General features: G+C 38.0%; 1 protein-coding gene across 1 annotated transcript in view; it reads left to right on the plus strand.

The window, feature by feature from the left end:
* The window catches only part of LOC133560717 (collagen alpha-1(XXV) chain), a 337,729-nt gene that overhangs the window by 182,259 nt on the left and 134,695 nt on the right, over window positions 1-20,775 (plus strand). The window contains exons 6-7 of the mRNA XM_061913555.1: window positions 4,223-4,251; window positions 11,467-11,493. Of these exons, the coding sequence (XP_061769539.1) occupies window positions 4,223-4,251; window positions 11,467-11,493 (56 nt within the window). The remainder of the gene's footprint in view (window positions 1-4,222; window positions 4,252-11,466; window positions 11,494-20,775) is intronic.

Raw genomic sequence — 20,775 nt, forward strand, 5'->3', positions numbered from 1 at the left:
ACCTTAATTCTAGCCTGATTTAGCCATTCCTTTACCCCTTTTGACGTGTGTTTGGGGTCATTGTCCTATTGGAACACCCAACTGCGCCCAAGACCCAACCTGATGATTTTTGAAGAGTTGTAGAAATGATTGGAAACTCAAGTCAGCCGTGATAGTATGTCCTTCACAAGTGTGTGTAAACTTTTGACCACGACTGTACATGTTTTTCTGTTCTGTTGAGGCAATCAAAGTGACACAAAGTTGAAACATTTTCATAAAATGTGTGTTGATTGTTAAATGTGTCATACCCTAATGCGTATATTTGTGAAAAGTTGATGTTGTGGTCGTTTGCAGCACTTCAATAAATCTGCAATTTCTTGTTGAATTTGATTGCAGCGCCTTCATAATGGAACAGTTTTGTGTTTGCCAGTGCTTCTTTCCTAAATTGTGGTCAATAAATAAAGCAGCAACAGACTTTCAAAAAATCCCCACATTTGGAAAAACCATGTGGAAACGCTCCCTACCCACACTGCTTGGTGCCTCTTCTGAGCTGCTGTGACTTAGATGACCATAGTAACTAATTAGATGACCATTGTAACAAGTATATCACGCAAAAGCGCAGATTCTAGCCATTGAAATACTTTGTATAGTTCAAGACTTACGGTCATTTGAAAACATCACTGCACATCATAATGGCAGCTACACTTTACATCTTAAAGATCTAAAACAATTATTTGGGAATGTCCGCCGGGCCAGATTGAAAATCTTAATGGGAGCTCAGGTCTGCATTAGACTGTGCATCTGTTTGCATTGTGTGCACAGTTTGCTGAAACAAAGTAAAGTTGGCGCCTCACTTATACGGTGGACATGAATCTTGACTATGTCCTCACATCAAAGTGGGTGGTCAATTAGTCAGCTTGCTACACTCCAAAGGAAGAGTTGCCAAAACCTCAAAGCAAAGGTCCTTCATAGTCAAAATAGAATTGTTATGCTTGCCTGTGTTGCATGCATGCATGCTTGCCTGTGTTGCATGCATGCATGCATGCAGTACCTTTAAAACACCATTGGCTAAAAAACAGAACTGAGCTAGCTAAATGTTTAAATCATGGGTGTCAAACTTGGCCAACGTGTAATTTCATTTGGCCCTTGAGGCAATATCAAATTAACATTAGAGCTCCCGGGGGCAACCATTCTCCCGAATTTCTCCCGATTTCCACCCGGACAGAAATATTTGGGGCGTGCCTTAAAGGTACTGCCTTTAGCGTTTTCTACAATCTGTCGCCATGTCCTCTTTTCCTCCATATTAACAGTTTGCCGGCCCAGTCACATAATATAAGCAGCTTAAACACACAAGAATGAATGCCATGCATACTTGGTCAACAGGTCACACTAAAGTGGTCGTATAAACAACTTTAATACTGTCACAAATATGCGCCACACTGTGAACCCACACCAAACAAGAATGACAGACCCATTTCGGGAGAACATCCGCACCGTAACACAACGGAACAAATACCCAGAACCCCTTGAAACACTAACTCTTCCGGGACGCTACAATATACACCCCCGCTACCACCAAACCCCGCTACCACTAACCCCGCCCACCTCATTATTTTATTTTCAAATGTATTAGCCTGTGGAAAAACTTACTGTTGGTATTTACCTTGGAAGGCTGCAAATAGAAAAGAGGCATTACATTTTTTATTAAAATTGTATTTAATAAACAATTGATGTTTTTTCGTGTGTTTTTTGAAAGTTGATTTTGCACTATTAAGTTATATAAGCGTTGCTTGTTCCATATTCAGTGTTATAGCAAATCAATGTAGCAAACTGAGCAATAATAAATGTTTTATTCATGCACTTTCTCTTGCTACTTCAAGGCTTGAATGTTTGATTCATTCATTGTTGTTATTTTATTTTCTAATTTATCATTAGCCTGTGGAAAAAGTTTATTTTGATATTAACCTCAGTATGCTGCAAATAGAAGAGACATTCAATGTTTATTTGATATGCCATTGATATTTAATTATTATTATTATTATTATTTTAAACTCGATTATGCAAATCACTATAGTTATATAAGCCTGGCTTGTTCAATATTCAATGCAACACTTGTTTGGGTCCCTATTAAAAGGTTAATTTGTTCAACCTTGGCCCTCGACTTTGTTCAGTTTTACATTTTGGCCCACTCTGTATTTGAGTTTGACACCCCTGGTTTAAGGCTTCACGGTGGCAGAGGGGTTAGTGCGTCTGCTTCACAATACGAAGGTCCTGCAGTCCTGGGTTCAAATCCAGGCTCGGGATCTTTCTGTGTGGAGTTTGCATGTTCTCACCGTGAATGTGTGGGTTCCCTCCGGGTACTCCGGCTTCCTCCCACCTCCAAAGACATGCACCTGGGGATAGGTTGATTGGCAACACTAAATTGGCCCTAGTGTGTGAATGTGAGTGTGAATGTTGTTTGTCTATCTGTGTTGGCCCTGCGATGAGGTAGCGACTTGTCCAGGGTGTACCCCGCCTTCCGCCCGATTGTAGCTGTGATAGGCGCCAGCGCCCCCCCCGACCCCAAAAGGGAATAAGCGGTAGAAAATGGATGGGATGGGATGGACCCTTGGTTTAAATGCACTGTTTAAAATATATATCTCACACATTTTTTTTTTTTGCATTTATGGATGTTATTCATGATAAACCTTATTTACAGTATGTCTAAATTCATTGTTTGTGTTGTTTGCACAGGGTATACTGTCACTTTAAGAAACCAACTAGCTAATGAACTGTACCAAGCAAGCTAAGGGCCTGATCTACTGAAGGTTGACATGTATTAAAACACGTGTAAACTTGATAGCGTACACAAAAAGTGTCTGCCTAGCGAATTGCATCTCTTATTAGAAAATAGCAAGTGCAATTCGTTTAGCGTGTCTCCCTCCGTGAATACCATGAATTGATTAAAGAGGACCCCAACTTAAACAAGTTGAAAAACTTATTCGGGTGTTACCATTTTTGGTCAATTGTACGGAATATGTACTGTACTGTGCAGTCTACTAATAATCAATCAATCAATATGCCGGAAATATACTGATTATGAGAACGCCTAAAGTAGTTTGAGGAGGAGATACCAGTTGAATCATTAAGCGCTTGCAATTTGATTCATCAAGTTGATAACTGTTCGGTGTCCTCTAATTTTCGTCTGTATTTGGCATGTTGGAAAGTTATGTGCAAACTTGCACAGTTACGCAGAAGAGCTGTGTGAAAGAACGTTCATGTTTTTAAGAGCAGGCTAAAGACCCACCTTTTTGATTTGGCTTTTACCTGATATTAATTATTTTATTTTATTATATAATTTTTTATCCTATTAGTTATGCAAGATTTTATTTATTTATATTTATTCATTATTCATTGATTGTATTTATATTTATTTATTTATATTAAGCTTTTCTTTTTAATCTTAAGTCTTACTTTTATTTTATTCATTATCTCTACTCCTGGTTCTTACGATTTTAAAAGTTTTATTTTCCAACGTTCCTCAGATGAGCCATCTGCCTCAGGGGTTATCGGCAGTGCCTGGGGGGCGCTTTTGTGTCAGCGTCCTGGTGGCCATGGTCGGATGACATCCTAGCGCAGATGTCTACTGTGATAGTGTTTACTCACATGTCTCCTCTGTACTCAGCCATACAATTGTTTGTCCATATAGTTGCGAATGTGTGTGTGTGTGTGTGTGTGTGTGTGTGTGTGTGTGTGTGTGTGTGTGTGTGTTTGTGTTTGGTATCCGTGTCCGTGCGTACGTATGTGATAATGGGGGTTATAGGTCACAGGGGTATTGTTTTTAACTCTGTAAAGCACTTTGCCTTGCATTTCTTTTATGTATGAAAAGCGCTTTATAAATACAATTTGATTGATTGATTGATTGATTGATTGATTGAAAGAAGGTGATTTTCTTTCCTATTTGTCTGTGTCAACACATTTAGACTGTCAAATAAAAAAATGGACATAACTTCTATTCAATGGAGTAAATGACTGTCGTTAGGGTAGTCCGTGCCATTTTTGCACTTGCTGAAACTGAAATTTAAACACCACCTTGCTAAAAAACGCACGGGGATGCTTATTTTTCAATTCAATTGTCAACAAGAACACAAACTCACTGTTAAAACTTGTTTAGTTTAATGTTGTCATTATTTTTTGCATTTGCTCTTGTTATGACAATTTCTCATCATTCATTGTTAAACTGTTGTTTTTGTTTTTGTTCTACAGGGTTCCCCAGGCCCAAAGGGTGAAAAGGCAAGTATTAGATTTATTTTTCTTCAACTTCCTTGATGTTTAGCACAAATCTATTAAGATTTGTCAGGTAATTTCCGGGTTATAGAGCACGCCGGTATTTAAGCCGCACCCACCAAATTTTAGAATAATTATTTATATATATATATATATACACAGTGAAGAAAATAAGTATTTCAACACCCTGCTATTTGTAAGTTCTCCCACTTAGAAACCATGGAAGGGTCTGAAATGTTCACGGTAGGTGCATGTCCACTGTTTGAGAGATAACCTAAAAAGAAAAATCCAGAAATCACAATCTATGATTTTTTAACAATTTATTTGTGTGATAAAGCTGAATATAAGTATTTGAACACCAACTTTAATATTTGGTAGAGTAGCCTTTGTTTTCAATTACAGAGATTGAGATTGACCGTCATGTTTAGCTTTTTCCATTTTCTATTGATTGCTCCCACAGTGGACCTTTTTTCACCAAGCTGCTTGGCAATTTCTCCAGAGCCCTTTTCATCCTTGTGGAGTTGTACAAGTTTGTCTCTGGTGTCTTTGGACAGCTCTTTGCTCTTAGCCATGCTGAAGGTTTGGGTCTTACTGATTGTATGGGGTGGACAGGTGTCTTTATGCAGCTAACGACCTCACACAGGTGCATCTGATTCAGGACAATACAGTGGAGAGGAGGAGGACTTTTAAAGGCGGACCAACAGGTCTTTGAGGGTCAGAATTCTAGCTGATAGACAGGTGTTCAAATACTTAGTTTCAGCTGTATCACACAAATAAATTGTTTAAAAAATCATAGATTGTGATTTCTGGATTTTTCTTTTGAGGTTTTCTCTCATACAGTGGACATGCACCTACCGTGAAAATGTCAGACCCCTCCATGATTTCTAAGTGGGGGAACTTGCAAAATAGCAGGATGTTAAAATACTTATTTTCTTGACTATATATATTTATATATATATATATATATATATATATATATATATATATATATATATATATATATATATATATATATATATATATATATATATATATATATTAGGTCCAACCCCGCCTTCGGCCCGAATGCAGCTGAGATTGGCTCCAGCGACCCCGAACGGGACAAGCGGTAGAAAATGGATGGATGAATATTAGGTGCACCAGACCATAAACCAAAGATATATACGGGGACAAAATATTTTGTCAATGTTTATTTACATACTTATTTTGTTTCAAAATGGTGCCCGTCACACAGCAGTAAAATGGTTGATCGAACAAAACAGAAGTCATTGTCGTGGACCTGCTAGCTGCGGAAACTAGCTCTCCAATCAGCTGAACAGACTCGATAACTCCACAGTGATATTTTGGTGAATTTACGTAACTGACACAATGTAAAAAAAAAAAAAAAAAAAATGCCATTGTAAGTTAATACTAGCAGACACTTGTAAAAGTGTTAGCATTTCCTCGAATGCTAATGTCGCCAACTTCATAACATTACAATAGCATGTACATGTATGCATGAAAACCAACCCACACACACGACACATGGGACGGTTTAATAAGTATGAATTGTTTGTTTGTATGAATTGTTTTAATGATAATGTAAAACTTACAAACGCTGTTTGATGATTGAATATTCGTCCTAAGCAGATTTTTTTTTTAATATATATTAGTTGCACTTGTAAGTTAATACTAACAGACACTTGTAAACGTGTTAATATTTTCTCTAATGATAACTACGCTAGCTTCATTACAATAGCTCGTACATACAAACTTACAAACATGACACATGGGACAGTTTAGAAAGTGTGAATTGTTTTAATGATAACGTAAAACTTACAAATGCTGTTTGAACTGGTGATTAAATAGTTTTCTTAAGCAGAAAATTTATATTTTTAGTATATATTAGTTGCCGAAGAGATATACGAGTACAAAAGATTTTGTAAATTTTATTTTACATACCTATGTTGTTTCGAAACGGTGCCTGTCACACGGCAGTAAAATGGCTGATCCAACAAAACAGAAGTCTTCGTCAAGGATCCACTAACTGCGGAAACTAGCGCTCCAATCAGCTGAATAGACTCAATAACTCCACAGCGACGTTTTGGTGAATTAACAAAACTGAAACAATGTTAAAACACTTGTAAACGTATTAGCATTTTCTCTAATGCTAACGACACTAGCTTCATTACATTATGATAGCACGTACATGTTTGCATGAAAACATACCTACAAACATGACACAAAGGACAGTTTAGTAAGTGTGAATTGTTTTAATGATAATGTAAGACTTACAAACGCTGTATGGAGTGTTGATTGAATAATTATCTTCAGCAGAAATGCTATTGACGAATACTTCCGGTTTGAAGAAAAACTACATTTTCACCCCGTAGCACCTGCAGTGAGCGAACCCGCCTTAAAGATGGCGCCACAGCACAAGACTATACGTTGAAGACAAAACATTATGGACGCAATCGACGAAAAGTCCATAAATTAGCCGCACCTTTTTTAAGCCGGGGGTTTTCAAAGCAATGGAAAAAAAGTAGCAGTTTATAGTCCGCAAAATACAGTCTGTGATTATGTAATGTTTGGCTTGAAAAGACACGTGTAACGGTCGGTACACGTGTTTGTAAACAGAGTTTTCGTTAAGTAGTTTTATTTTCTGCATTTTAGTACCTTAATTTACCTATAATCAACTGAATCGAAATAAAAACGGTACATAACGGAACTGTGATCATGGCACATTGTTACACCGCGAGAATAAGCCATCTTTTAAGTAGCGTTTCTCTCCATTATCCAGATTCAACCAAGCAAAGTGTCAGTTCCGGACTGTACGTTTTATGGAACAGCCCGCTTCATTAGGGACAGATTTAACGGAAAGAAGGGACACGGAGCCTGCACACGTCTTGGGTGGGAGGCTGTGCAACGCAGTTGTTTTTCATTTGTGCAGATGAAGAGATTCACAGGACAGGCATGAATAGCAAAGCCGCTTATTTCCATAGCGGATGCTCGGCGAACACCAGAGTCTGGCAGTGCATCTTTGTGCTTCTGTTTCGCGAATCATTGCTAACCGCAAAAAGTCAGTGAAAAAAATTTAATATTTTTTTTGTTTGCTTCCTTTTCCTGTTTTAATCTTCAACTAATCATCGCTTATTTAAATGAGTGTTTTCGCAAACTCTGTTAATACATAAATCCCCCCGTCCTTAGTTTTATTTATGTAGCCTTCTTTTCAAGCCAAACATTTGTCACGTATTAGCCCCCCCCCCCCCCCCCCCCCCCCAACCACCCTCCCAAAAAAGTCCTGCACATAATGTGGTTAATGTCGCTGGCTCTACTACTGTTTTGCGGAGGAATGCTTAGTGGAGCATTAAAGGGCTTCAGCTGGCTTTCAGTCATTCGTTCTCACCGCTGTGGATGTGCCAACAATAGGAGAATTTTTATATACGCCGCCCCCCCCCCCCCCCCTTCCCCGACATCAACTGGAATAGCAGCAATATGTATGTATGAGTTGTGTGCAGCATTTAAAAAAAAAAAATTTTCCCCCACAATCAATGTGATTTGCAGAACCATTTGAAATAAAGAGCTTGTTAGTGAAAGTAAGTGGCCAGCTAACTTTACACCAGGGGTCCCCAAAAATGTTGACTCAGGGGCCGCATTGGGTTAAAAAAAAAATGGCTGTGTATATATATATATATATATATATATATATATATATATATATATATATATATATATATATATATGTGTGTATATATGTCTTAATTGGATTATCAAGAGAATAGTGCTCAATACTGTGGTAGAGTGCAATATGTATGTGTGGGAAAAATCACAAGACTACTTCATCTCTACAGAACCGTTTCATGAGGGGCTCCCTCAAAATCTCCTGACGATTGAGGTAACCCCTCAAAAGTTTACATACACTTTACATGCAAAAGTTTACATACACTTGGAAAGAACATAATGTCATGGCTGTCATGAGTTTCTAATACTTTCTACAACTGTTCTTGGGGTTAAAGGCCTTACCTTCTCTCCTCCAAACATATTGCTGTGTATTGTGGCCAAAAAGCTAAATTTTTGTTTCATCAGACCACAGAAGTTTCCTCCGGAAGGTCCCATCTTTGTCCATGTGATGTCATGACATGTAACCAAATATTAACATTGCTGTATGTATACTTTTGACCCAGCAGTTTTGGTCACATTTTCTGTAGACCCATAATAAATTCATAAAAGAAACAAACTTTATCAGGGAATTTTTTGTATGTGTAACAAGTATGTGCTCCAATCACTCTATCACAAAAAAATAAGAGTTGTAGAAATCATTGGAAACTCAAGACAGCCATGACATTATGTACTTTACAAGTGTATGTAAACTTTTGACCACGACTGTAAATATGTTAGGTCAGGAAAAAACGCAGAGGCTATTTCATCCCTATAAGCCTGTTTTGCAGGTTTCCCTGCTCTTCAGGGGATTGTATGTATATACATATATATTAGTATATATATATATATATATATATATATATATATATATATATATATATATATATATATATATATGTATATGTATGTATATGTATGTATATATATACATATATGTGTGTGTATATATGTATATATATATGTATATATACGTTAATCATTTTGTTTTATTAAATAATGTTTTAGTGTATTTTTTTTATTAAAACTGTTTTTTTTAAATGATGTTATAATGTAATAAAATCCCCTGAAGAGCAGGGAAACCTGCGAAACAGGCTTGTAGGGATGAAATAGCCTCTGCGAACTAACTTTATTTTTGCAGTATATATATTCCGATTGCGATGATGTCATATAATCGAAAATGCATTTTTAGACAATATGATTTGCCTGAGCGGCTCGGAGACACCGATTGATTGATTGATTGATTGATAATTTTATTAGTAGTTTGCACAGTACAGTACATATTCCGTACAATTGACCACTAAATGGTAACACCCGAATAAGTTTTACAACTTGTTTAAGTCGGGGTCCACGTTAATCAATTCATGGTACAAATATATACTATCAACATATTACAGTCATCACACAAGTTGATTATCATAGTATGTACATTGAATTATTTACATTATTTACAATCCGGGGGATGGGATGAGGAGCTTTGGTTGATATCAGTACTTCAATCATCAACAATTGCATCAACAGAGAAATGTGGACATTGAAACAGTGTAGGTCTTATTTAGTAGGATATGTACAGCCAGCAGAGAACATAGTGAGTTCACGTAGCATAAGAACAAGTATATACATTAGAAGTCCATTTGAGTTGTTTATAATCCGGGGACATGGGATGTGAATGGAGGAGGGTATTAGTAAAGTGTTGAAGTTGCCTGGAGGTGTTGTTTTAGAGCAGTATTGAAGGAGGATAGAGATGCACTTACTCTTATACCTGTTGGGAGTGCATTCAACATTGATGTGGCATATATACCGAGAGTAACAAGCGGTAGAAAATGGATTAGATTTTTTTTTTTTTTTCCCCCCGACGGATCGGGCCCGTAGGCCGTAGTTTGGGGACGCCTGCTTTATACTGTCTGCAGGTGTCAAAACCTTTAATGTGGATAAATGTGACTTTTCATGCTAAATGGCTAAATATACACAATTCCCCACTGTTCTAACTGCTCTGTGCAACTTTATTTTCTTAGCTTGTGAAATATGTAATCCAAATGAACAATTTATTTGACTATAGTTTAAGTAAATTTTAAAAAATATTTGAAAAACGGACATTTTATTACACCAGCTAAGCTATCTTTTGCTTTGAGACACTTCAAAATCCATAGTGTTTATGTCGGTGTGCCACAATGTTGAATACGTTCCTCGGGTTTCAGGTCATAGTTTGGTTCATTCTGTGTACACTGCAAAAAGTCAGTGTTCGGAAAAAAAAATAAAAAATTGGGATTTTTTTTTTTTATTTGAACTAAGCAAAATTATCTGCCAATAGAACAAGAAAATTTGGCCTGTCAAGACTTTCCAAAATAAGTAAAATTGGCTAACCTCAGTGAACCCCAAAATACCTTAAAATAAGTATATTCTCACTAATAACAACTGTACTACTATATGAGTCCATATTTTCTATTGTTTCATTGAACATCAAACAGCAAAGTCAATTTGGGTGTCATCTGTTTTAAATTATGAGACACAATTGTGTCAAAGTCATGGTTTTTGTTTTCCTGCTTGAAATAAGAAATTATTAAAAGAATAGTTTTATACTTGTGAGTGTTGATGAAGCAGCTTTGCAGTTGATATTCTAGTTTCAAGCATGTTTCACTCAATGTAGGTCATAAAATCTCAGCCAAAAGCTATAATATCTCACTTAGATCACGTTTTAATTTTCCTGAAGGAACTCTCGTGAAGGAATCAATAAAGTACTATCTATCTATCTAGGACCAAAACCCTTAAAACAAGTAAAACACTCTTACATAAAATCTGCTTAGTGAGAAGAATTATCTTATCAGACAGAAAATAAACAGATATTGCCCTTATATGTGGGCTCTACCGAGGATGTCGTTGTGGTTTGTGTTGTGGTTTGTGCAGCCCTTTGAGACACTAGTGATTTAGGGCTATATAAATAATCATTGATTGATTAATTGATTGATTTGAGATATTTAGTCTTACTTAGAGTTCAGGTTTTTGCAGTGTACAGGTTAGGAACAAAGTACAAATTATAAAATTGCTTATAGTTTTTGAGAAACGATCTTGAGTATATTTTGAAATAGTTCTGCTTATTTATTTCTTCTTTTGTACATATTTATTTCACCGGGAAGGCCAATTGTTCCCCAAACAGGAGACTTTGACAACGAAAGTAAGTCAAGCTCTGGCTTCTCCTTGGCACTATTGTTAGCAATGATTCCTGAAAGCCAAAGGCTGTACATGCGAGTTGTAGTTACTATCCATCCCTTATCCAATGTGTACCGTTTCAGGTATTTGTTCAAAGGGATTATAAATGTACTCTTACACCCCTCTGCTTTTCAATTTCACTCTAAACTGTTTTTTACTCGCATCTTCGCCAAAGCCATCAAAACCTCTCCCCACGTCTTTGTCTCGCATGCGCTTTGTTATCATAACACTCTCCACCGCCAGGCATAGTTGCGGGTTCGGCGCATTACTCCGCTCCAACCAACGTGCTCTTGCCTTAGCTATTCCACTGTGAGTCTTGGCTCATTGATAAACATCATTGACTGTATATCAATGTGACTAAATGTATATTTCTTGCAGGGGGATCAAGGCGACCAGGGACCACGGGTATGTGCCTTACTTCTTTTGTGACGAGCTTATGACTTTATGTGTCCCTCTCCAGGCAGGATTGTGGGGGGGAAAAAGGCTTGGGATGCGTGGAATTCTTGGGATCGTGTTTAGCCCATGTGGCCAAATACAACAAAAACTGCTTATTTTGCCCGCAACACGGGTCAAAAATTTGTGAAATACTGTATCTGACAAAAATGAGTATGGTACGCCACTTTGTATGTCATTTTTGTGACATACAATATCTTCTGTAGCAACAATAATATACAAAAGTACAGTTTAGAGTAGTCAGTGCACAGCTTGTATAGCAGCATATATGTGTTATATACTAAAAACAAATACACAGCCACACAAATAGTAGCAAGATAATTGTATTTTGCTTACTGTCATGTTGGTGGTAGCACAGTGGTCTGTGGTGGCACAAGTGCTGCCAGCACTATGGAGCCGCGGTCCATTGAGGGTACCATAAATTCCAACATGTAGTCCGACATTGTGAAGCAGAAACTGCGCCTGATAACCAAGTGACAGTTATCTTGCTGTTTTGACAATGCTGACTGAGCAATTTTTAATCGACACTAAATCTATATGGCTATACAAGCTGTACATTGACTTTAGCATATCCAGGCTTACTATAGAAAGGAAGGTTTAAAGGCCTACTGAAATGAGATTGTCTTATTTAAACGGGGATAGCGGGTCCATTCTATGTGTCATACTTGATCATTTCGCGATATTGCCATATTTTTGCTGAAAGGATTTAGTAGAGAATATCAACGATAAAGTTCGCAACTTTCGGTGCTAAGAGAAAAGCCCTGCCTCTACCAAAAGTCGCAGACGATGACGTCACATGTTTGATGGCTCCTCACATATTCACATTGATTTTATTGTGAGCCTCCACCAAAAAGTGCTATTCGGACCGAGAAAACAACAATTTCCTTATTAATTTGAGCGAGGATGAAAGATTCGTGTTTGAGAATATTGATAGCAACGGACTAGAAAAAAAAAAAGGAAAAAACTAAAAACGTGATTGCATTGCGACGGATTCCTAAATTTTTTGACACATTTAGTAGGTTAATTCGGGGAAATCCCTTATCTTTCTATTGTGTTGCTAGTGTTTTAGTGAGTTTAATATTACCTGATGGTCGGAAGGGTGTCTCCACGGGTGTGTTGACGCGCAGTGTCTCAGGGGAGTAGACGGCAGCTATGGACGACACAAGCTCAGCTTTTCTCCGGTAAGAACTGACTTTTTAACCACAATTTTCTCACCGAAACCTGCTGGTTGACATGTGGTCAGGATCCATGTCCGCTCTGATCCATAGGAAAGTTTCACCTCCAGGAATTTTAAACAAGGAATCACCGTGTGCTTGTGTGGCTAAAGGCTAAAGCTTCCCAACTCCATCTTTCTACTTTGACTTCTCCAATATCAATTGAACAAATTCCAAAAGATTCAGCAACACAGATGTCCAAAAAACTGTATAATTATACCGTTAAAGGAGACGACTTTTAGCTGTGTGTGTGCGCAGCGCTCATACTTCCTAAAAATCTGTGACGTCTTGCGTACACGTCATCATTACACCACGTTTCAAAGACGAATCTCCCGCGAAATTTAAAATTGCAATTTAGTAAACTAAAAAGGGCGTATTGGCATGTGTTGCAATGTTAATATTTCATCATTGATGTATAAACTATCAGACTGCGTGGTGGATAGTAGTAGGTTTCAGTAGGCCTTAAATACACCTAAGAGCAGAGGTGAGTACCGTATTTTTCGGACGATAAGTCGCAGTTTTTTTTATAGTTTGGCGCGACTTATACTCAGGAGCGACTTACTGTATGTGTGAAATTATTAACACATTACCCTAAAATATCAAATAATATTATTTAGCTCATTCACGTAAGAGACTAGACGTATAAGATTTCATCGGATTTAGCAATTAGGAGTGACAGATTGTTTGGTAAACGTAAACGCATGTTCTATATGTTATAGTTATTTGAATGCCTCTTACCATAATATGTAACGTTAACATACCAGGCACTTTCTTAGTTGGTTATTTATGCGTCATATAACGTACACTTATTCAGCCTGTTGTTCACTATTCTTTATGTATTTTAAATTGCCTTTCAAATGTCTATTCTTGGTTTTGGGTTTTATCAAATAAATTTCCCCCAAAAATGCGACTTATACTCCAGTGCAACTTATATATGTTTTTTTCCTTCTTTATTATGCATTTTCGGCAGGTGCGACTAATACTCCGGAGCGACTTATACTCTGGAAAAATACGGTAGTAACATGCTACATTTACTGCATTACATTTATTAAGTAACTTTTTGTATGAATTGTACTTGTTTTTCACGAGTATTTTTGTGAAGAAGAAAAACTGCTTTTACTCTGTTTCAATGAGTTTCACTCCGATCGTTACATTTTTTTTTTCCAAAACCCAAAACCAGTGAAGTTGGCACATTGTGTTAAATTGTAAATAAAAACAGAAAACAATGATTTTCTAATTATTTTCAATTTATATTCAATTGAATAGACTGCAAAGACAAGATATTTCATGATGGAGCTGATAGGGATATATTTGTGTCCAAGGCATGGGTAACTTACTCATCGGTGAAGGTACCATTAATGCTGAAAGGTACATACAGGTTTTGGAGCAACAATGGTTGCCATCCAAGCAAGGTCTTTTTCATTGACGCCCCTGCTTATTTCAGCAAGACAATGCTAAGCCACATTCTGCATGTGTTACAACAGTGTAAAAGTGTGCTGGTAGTAGACTGTTCTGCCTGTAGTCCAGACCTGTCTCCCATTGAAAATACGTGGTGCATTATGAAGCTTAAAATACCACAGCAGAGACTGGACTGTTGAACAACTTAAGATGTACATCAAGCAAGAATGGGAAATAATTCCACCTGAAAAGCTTCAAAAATCGGTCTTCTCAGTTCCCAAACGTTTACTGAGTATTGTTAAAAGGAAAGGCCATGTAACACAGTGGTAAAAATGACCCTGTGCCAACTTTTTTGCAACATGTTGCTGACATTAAATATTTTGTCTTTGCAGTATATTCAATTGAACATAAGTTGAAAAGGATTTGCGATTCGTTACGAATGACACAACATTCCAACTTCACTGGTTTTGGGTTTTGTAAATCATAATTATTTATAATCTATTGATTAAGGCTTGCAAAGACCTATGCATTTGTCAGTGGGCCTTCTTCCGGCAGATGATTTCGCCAATCCAACGTAAGCAATTGTGACATTTTTTACTCAATTTCACCAAACAAACCAAGCTTGGCATTCTACCTGGCAAGGATTAACAAGCCGGTGGTGGAAGGGACTATTTAAGACAAACAAGCACAAAATACACCTATACAAGCTGAAAAACGTCAGTATTTTTTAAGTATATGATAAAATAGAAACATACTTGTTTAACGAGTGTCAGAATGTTCCAAAACAAGACACTTTGACTACGTGACATGATGCCAACATATCTGGTGAACAGAAACCCCCTAAAACAGTTGACTACCATATTTTCCGGACTATAAGGTGCACTTAAAATCCTTTTTTTTCTTCTCAAAACTTGACAGTGTGCCTTATAACCCAGTGCGCCTAATGTAGAGAATAAGTTGGGTTGATCTTACCCACCTCAAAGCTATTTTATTTGGTACATGGTGTAATGATAAGGGTGACCAGTAAATGGCAGTCAAACAGAAGAGATATGTGTATATCGCCACTATTATGGTAATATGTGTCAAGTAAACAACAACAATATTTTAAATGTTCTATTGAAAACATAGAACATTACACACGACACTCAAAAATCTATCAACATGTTTTAGTTACGAATTTGGTAAGCTACGAAGCCGCACCGCTTGATGGATTGTCGGCGCTTTAAACATACTAGGAGTATTATTATGGTGAGTGTATGAAGTAATACATATTATCTGGTGTTTTGTTTCGCAATATTATGCAAAAGCAACTTTTCTTACCTTCTGGTACCTGCTGATCTGTATTTGGGATCTGCATTAATCCTGAAAAATTGTGCACGTCCGCCCTGACGCCTTAGTCGGTACGCTTATTCTTTGTCTCTATCTTCTTGTTATGGGACATTCATCCTCCGCTGTTGCCATTTGTAATATAAAGCAGCGTAAAGTTCTTACTTATATCTGTCAGTAAACTCGCCATGAAAGCGCTAAAACATACCGGTGTAGTGAGTTTACATTATTCACCCAAGAAACTTTAGTTATTAGTGTTCCGGTTGAATGGTTTTTCACGAGACACATTTCTGTTGTTGTTGTTTCCGGATAAGAAGATGATGCTCCGTTATTGATTGAAGTAAAGTCTGAATGTCATTAAAACAGTTAGCGCCATCTTTTGACACTTTTTCCACTCCCGTCCTTACACGCTACACCGCGACAACAAAGATGACGGGTAGAAGACTCTGTCGAAGGTGGGCCACATAAATAAGACCGCAAACACAAAAACGGCGCATTCGGAAGCGACTGTCAGAAAGCGGCTTGAAAATGATCTGTAAAATATAATCTATGCAACATTTTGACCAAAGAACCACCACTACATGTTATGTAGACCACAAGGAAGTGTTTTCAATTTATAAAAAATAGTAATAATATGACTCCTTTTAATCCTACAGTCCGGTGTGCCTAATACATGAAACAAGATCAAAAAGAGACCATTCATTGGCAATGCGCCATATAATCCGGTGCGCCCTATGGTCCAGAAATTACGGTAAATTAGCGATCTTTTTGCATGTCTTTGTTGATCTGAATAACTATAAGTGTCATTTAAATACGTTAAAACATTACCAACAACACCGAATAGCAGTGGAAAGTACATATCCGCTAGATCCGTAGCTTGAAAGTTACTAGCGCTATCTTATTAGCATGTAGCATTCTCCTCTTCTACTGTATTTACATTCCTACATAGCTAAACAAGCTGAAATAACCACTAGTGTACGAGAGGCACACTGTGTAGAGATAATAGCATGAAAACTAGAAGTTTACATGTCGGTGTGAAAATAGAGGAAACTGATTTATTTGCCAAATCAGACTGCCCGTCAACTTGCGCGTTCCTGGTTCGATCCCCTACTCTGCGGGATCACTGCCGAGACAATTCACTCTTGCTTTCAGTTTTGCTCACTCTTTTGTAGTAATGTGTATGAATGAATGTTTGGTAGTGGTCGGAGGGATCAGTCTACCCCAGGGCAGCTGTGGCTACAAGTGTAGTTTACCACCACCAACGTGTGAATGTGGAGTGAATGAATGATGGGTTCTTACTTCTCTGTGCGCACTTTGAGTGTCTCGTGTATAGAACAACGCGATATAAATCTAATCCATTATTATTATTATTATTAATATCAGTGCATAGAAACGTCAGACAAGGTAATCTTCAGTGATTCCTTTCAAAATAGCAAAAATAACATTTATATCATGTGTCGTCATCTGTGTCAGTAAAAATGGTCACCTTTAGCCTACAAGAATTCCACTTCCAACTACAGAAAAAATTTTGCAGTAAATTGTTTATGATTTTGGCTTTTTACACACACCAACTTTGGTTGTAGTCCAAGAACGTAATCAAAAAAAGATACTAAATATACCAGAAGTCTCTCACAAGTTACTTAAAACTTGAGTAGGTTTTTTTTCCCAGAATAAGTATTTACTCGTAGTCAAGTAACTATTTTGATGACTATTTTTTACATTTACTTAAGTCATGTTACTCTAAATCAGGGGTCGGGAACCTTTTTGGCTGAGAGAGCCATTAAAGCCAAATATTTTAAAATGTATTTCCGTGAGAGCCATATAATATTTCTTTAACCCTGAATACAACTAAATGTGTGCATTTTTAAGTAAGACCAACATTTTTAGAGTATAATAAGTTTCTTATTCGTTTTAATAGCATTGTTATTCTGAAGCTAACCAATAATAAATATATTGATGCGATTTCTTGAACAGGTGTTGTAGAAAATGGATGGATGGATGGATTAAAATGCATGAGAATGTTTTATATTTAGAATGTTATTTTTAACACTGTGATTACCAGCGGAATTATTCATTACTGACCGTGTTAAGCAATGTCAGGTCAGATTTATTTATCTGAGAGCCAAAGGCAGTCAAAGGCAGTCAAAGTCGAGAGCCATAGGTTCCCTACCCCTAAAGCCATAGGTTCCCTACCCCTAAAGTCACGGTACTCTTAACTGAGTACAGTTGTTGGGTACTCTACCCATCTCTGCTTAAGAGTAGTACTAAAGTTTAGTCCTTAGTTTTAATCATTCCCATCTTTCTAAAAGTCAAGCTTTATGACGGATGACAACGTGAGTGTTTCTCGTTTTTCTGCTGGCCCAGGTTTTGTTTACACTAGGCTGCATTAACTCACTAATTTGTCATTCCCTCATTATGTCCTGGGATTGCCCCTAATTGTTTTTTCCTGTAGGTTAGCGTACACAATGCCCTCGTCTTGTCACCCGAAGCAGTGGATCTGATCTAAGTTCCTCACTGGCGCCCGCCATGCATTTTATCTCTGCAGCCGTACTTGTCAATACAAACGACCTTCTTTAGAAACGTAATTTGCGTTCTTAACGTGACGCGACATGCATCTTGTATTTCACAGACTCACTGGATCCCCTTTTGAATTGTTACAACTTTTGTCCATTTTGAAAAATGGACCAATCCAGAAGCTAAATCACATCCCTTAATGATTAGATTTTAGGGTTTCCCCTTGTAATTTGTACCCTTTTAACCTCAGGAATTGAGTCATCCGTCTCTATCAGTTAGAGGATTCACAGCTCCTGGAGAGGGAGTGGGAACTGACGGCTCCGTAACGAGGACCAGCCAAGCCCTATTTGTCTTCCAGAGTCAATAAATAAACTGTCCACTTGCACGTACAGATTCATTAAACGCGCATTGTCCTCAAATTGGGTACAGTGGTTTATGAAGGACAAGGGGGACTCTAATCCAAATCATATTACCTCCCCAGAGTGGCTTATTGATTTTAGTTGGTAAATATAGCTTTACAAAGTCTTTTTGGCAGTGGAAAACGGCGAAACGGGACAAGGGCTGTCTGACCTTGTGTGGATCTGGGAGTCTGTTGAATCCCACACAGCACAGACTAACAATGAATAGCAAAACTCAGTTGATATTATTAACAATAAGAGCCCGTCGTGACTTTCTGGACTACTTTGATTGCTGATTTATTTCAGTTTGGTGTTTATTTGTTATGCAAAAAGTCGCAGTTGAGCTAGTACTTTAAAGGCCTACTGAAACCCACTACTACCCATCACGCAGTCTGATAGTTTGTATATCAATGATGAAATATTAACATTGCAACACATGCAAATACAGCCTTTTTCCATCCATCCATCCATTTTCTACCGCTTATTCCCTTTCGGGGTCGCGGGGGGCGCTGGCGCCTATCTCAGCTACAATCGGGCGGAAGGCAGGGTACACCCTGGACAAGTCGCCACCTCATCGCAGGGCCAACACAGATAGACAGACAACATTCACACTCACATTCACACACACTAGGGCCAATTTAGTGTTGCCAATCAACCTATCCCCAGGTGCTTAGTTTACTAAATTGCAATTTTAAATTTCCCGCGAGTTTCTTGTTGAAAACGTTGCGGAATGATGACGCGTACGCGTGACGTCGCAGACTGTCAGGAAATATTAGCAGCTGCACCACTCGCGGCTAAAAGTCGTCTGCTTTAACCGCATAATTACACAGTATTTTGGACATCTGTGTTGCTGAATCTTTTGCAATTTGTTCATTTAATAATGGAGACTATAAAGAACAATGCTGTTGGTGGAAAGCGGTGGATTGCAGCTGTCTTTAACACCGAGACACAGCCGGTGTTTCTTTGTTTGTTGTGAAGCTTTTAACACAGAGCGGTCAAGCGAACATGTTTTCTCTACGTCAACCAGCATGTTTTTGGATGGGGAAATTGTGATACATATCTTGCCGGAGAAATCATTGGATTATTCGTCGTCCTGCAGCAGCTGTTTAAAAGGGAGCTGTGAGCTTGGCTCCTCGGCTTCTCTCTGGACACTTCGTGTTTACCGCAGCCATCCGACCACGAGGTATGTCTTTACAATCTTTAATATCTCACTAAAACACTATTAAAACAATAAGCAGATAAGGGATCTTCCAGAATTATTCTAGTAAATGTGTCTAGTTACATCTGAAACGCTCACACAACCGCCGCCCGGAGCCGTCGCTTTTTTTTTTTTTTCTTCTAGTCCTTCACTATCAATATCCTAATTCATGAATCTTACATCCTCGCTCAAATTCATGCGGAAATTGACGCTTTCTCGGTCCAAATTGCTTTTACTGCTGGTGGCTCTCATTATAAACCATGTGAATATGTGTGGAGCCCTGCAACTCGTGACGTCACGCTCACATACTTCCGGTAAAGGCAGGGCTTTTCTATTCGCGACCAAAAGTTGCGAACTTTATCGTCGATGTTCTCTACTAAATCCTTTCAGCAAAAATATGGCAATATTCCGAAATGATCAAGTATGACACATGGAATGGACCTGCTATCCCCGTTTAATTAAGTAAATCTCATTTCAGTAGGCCTTTAAAGCACAGTTGTACAGTAAGTAAATGGTAAATGAGTTATACTTGTATAGCGCTTTTCTTGCTTCAAGGTACACAAAGCGCTTTGACGCTATTTCCACATTCACCCATTCACACACAAATTCACACACTGATGGTGCGAGCAGCTGTGCAAGGCCCTCACCACAACCCATCAAAAGCAAGGGTGAAGTGTCTTGCTCAAGTACACAACGGACGTGTCTAGGTTGGTAGAAGGTGGGGATCGAACCAGGAACCCTCAGGTTGCTGGCACGGCCACTCTTCCATCCACGCCGTACCCAAATAAGGTTGTAATTTACCCTCATTCCTGTGAGAATCCTGCATGTGACTGACGCATTAAAAAGTGGGACTACCCAGGACTAGATTCAGTGTGCTCAAACAACCACCAGATATCATCTCTTTCTCTTTCGGACATATTAGGTCTTGTCATTCTTTACTTTAAGTTTGAATGATGAATCAAAAATGCAAGCTTACCTACTGAATGGATGGCAAGTATGTTAGATCAGCTTCAGTTAAGACTTTAGGATACCTTTTGTTGCCATTATATTTTCAGACCATGTTGGCTGTGTTTATGAATATAAGTTGAATTTGCCAGAAGATATATATTTTGGGGGGTTTTGTCCGTCTACACAAAAAAATATATATTTTGACTGCGCTACGGAAGGTTAGCGTGTATCAAAATAC

The sequence above is a fragment of the Nerophis ophidion genome, linkage group LG10 (genome assembly GCF_033978795.1).
Source record: "Nerophis ophidion isolate RoL-2023_Sa linkage group LG10, RoL_Noph_v1.0, whole genome shotgun sequence".
Taxonomy (NCBI): Eukaryota; Metazoa; Chordata; class Actinopteri; order Syngnathiformes; family Syngnathidae; genus Nerophis; species Nerophis ophidion.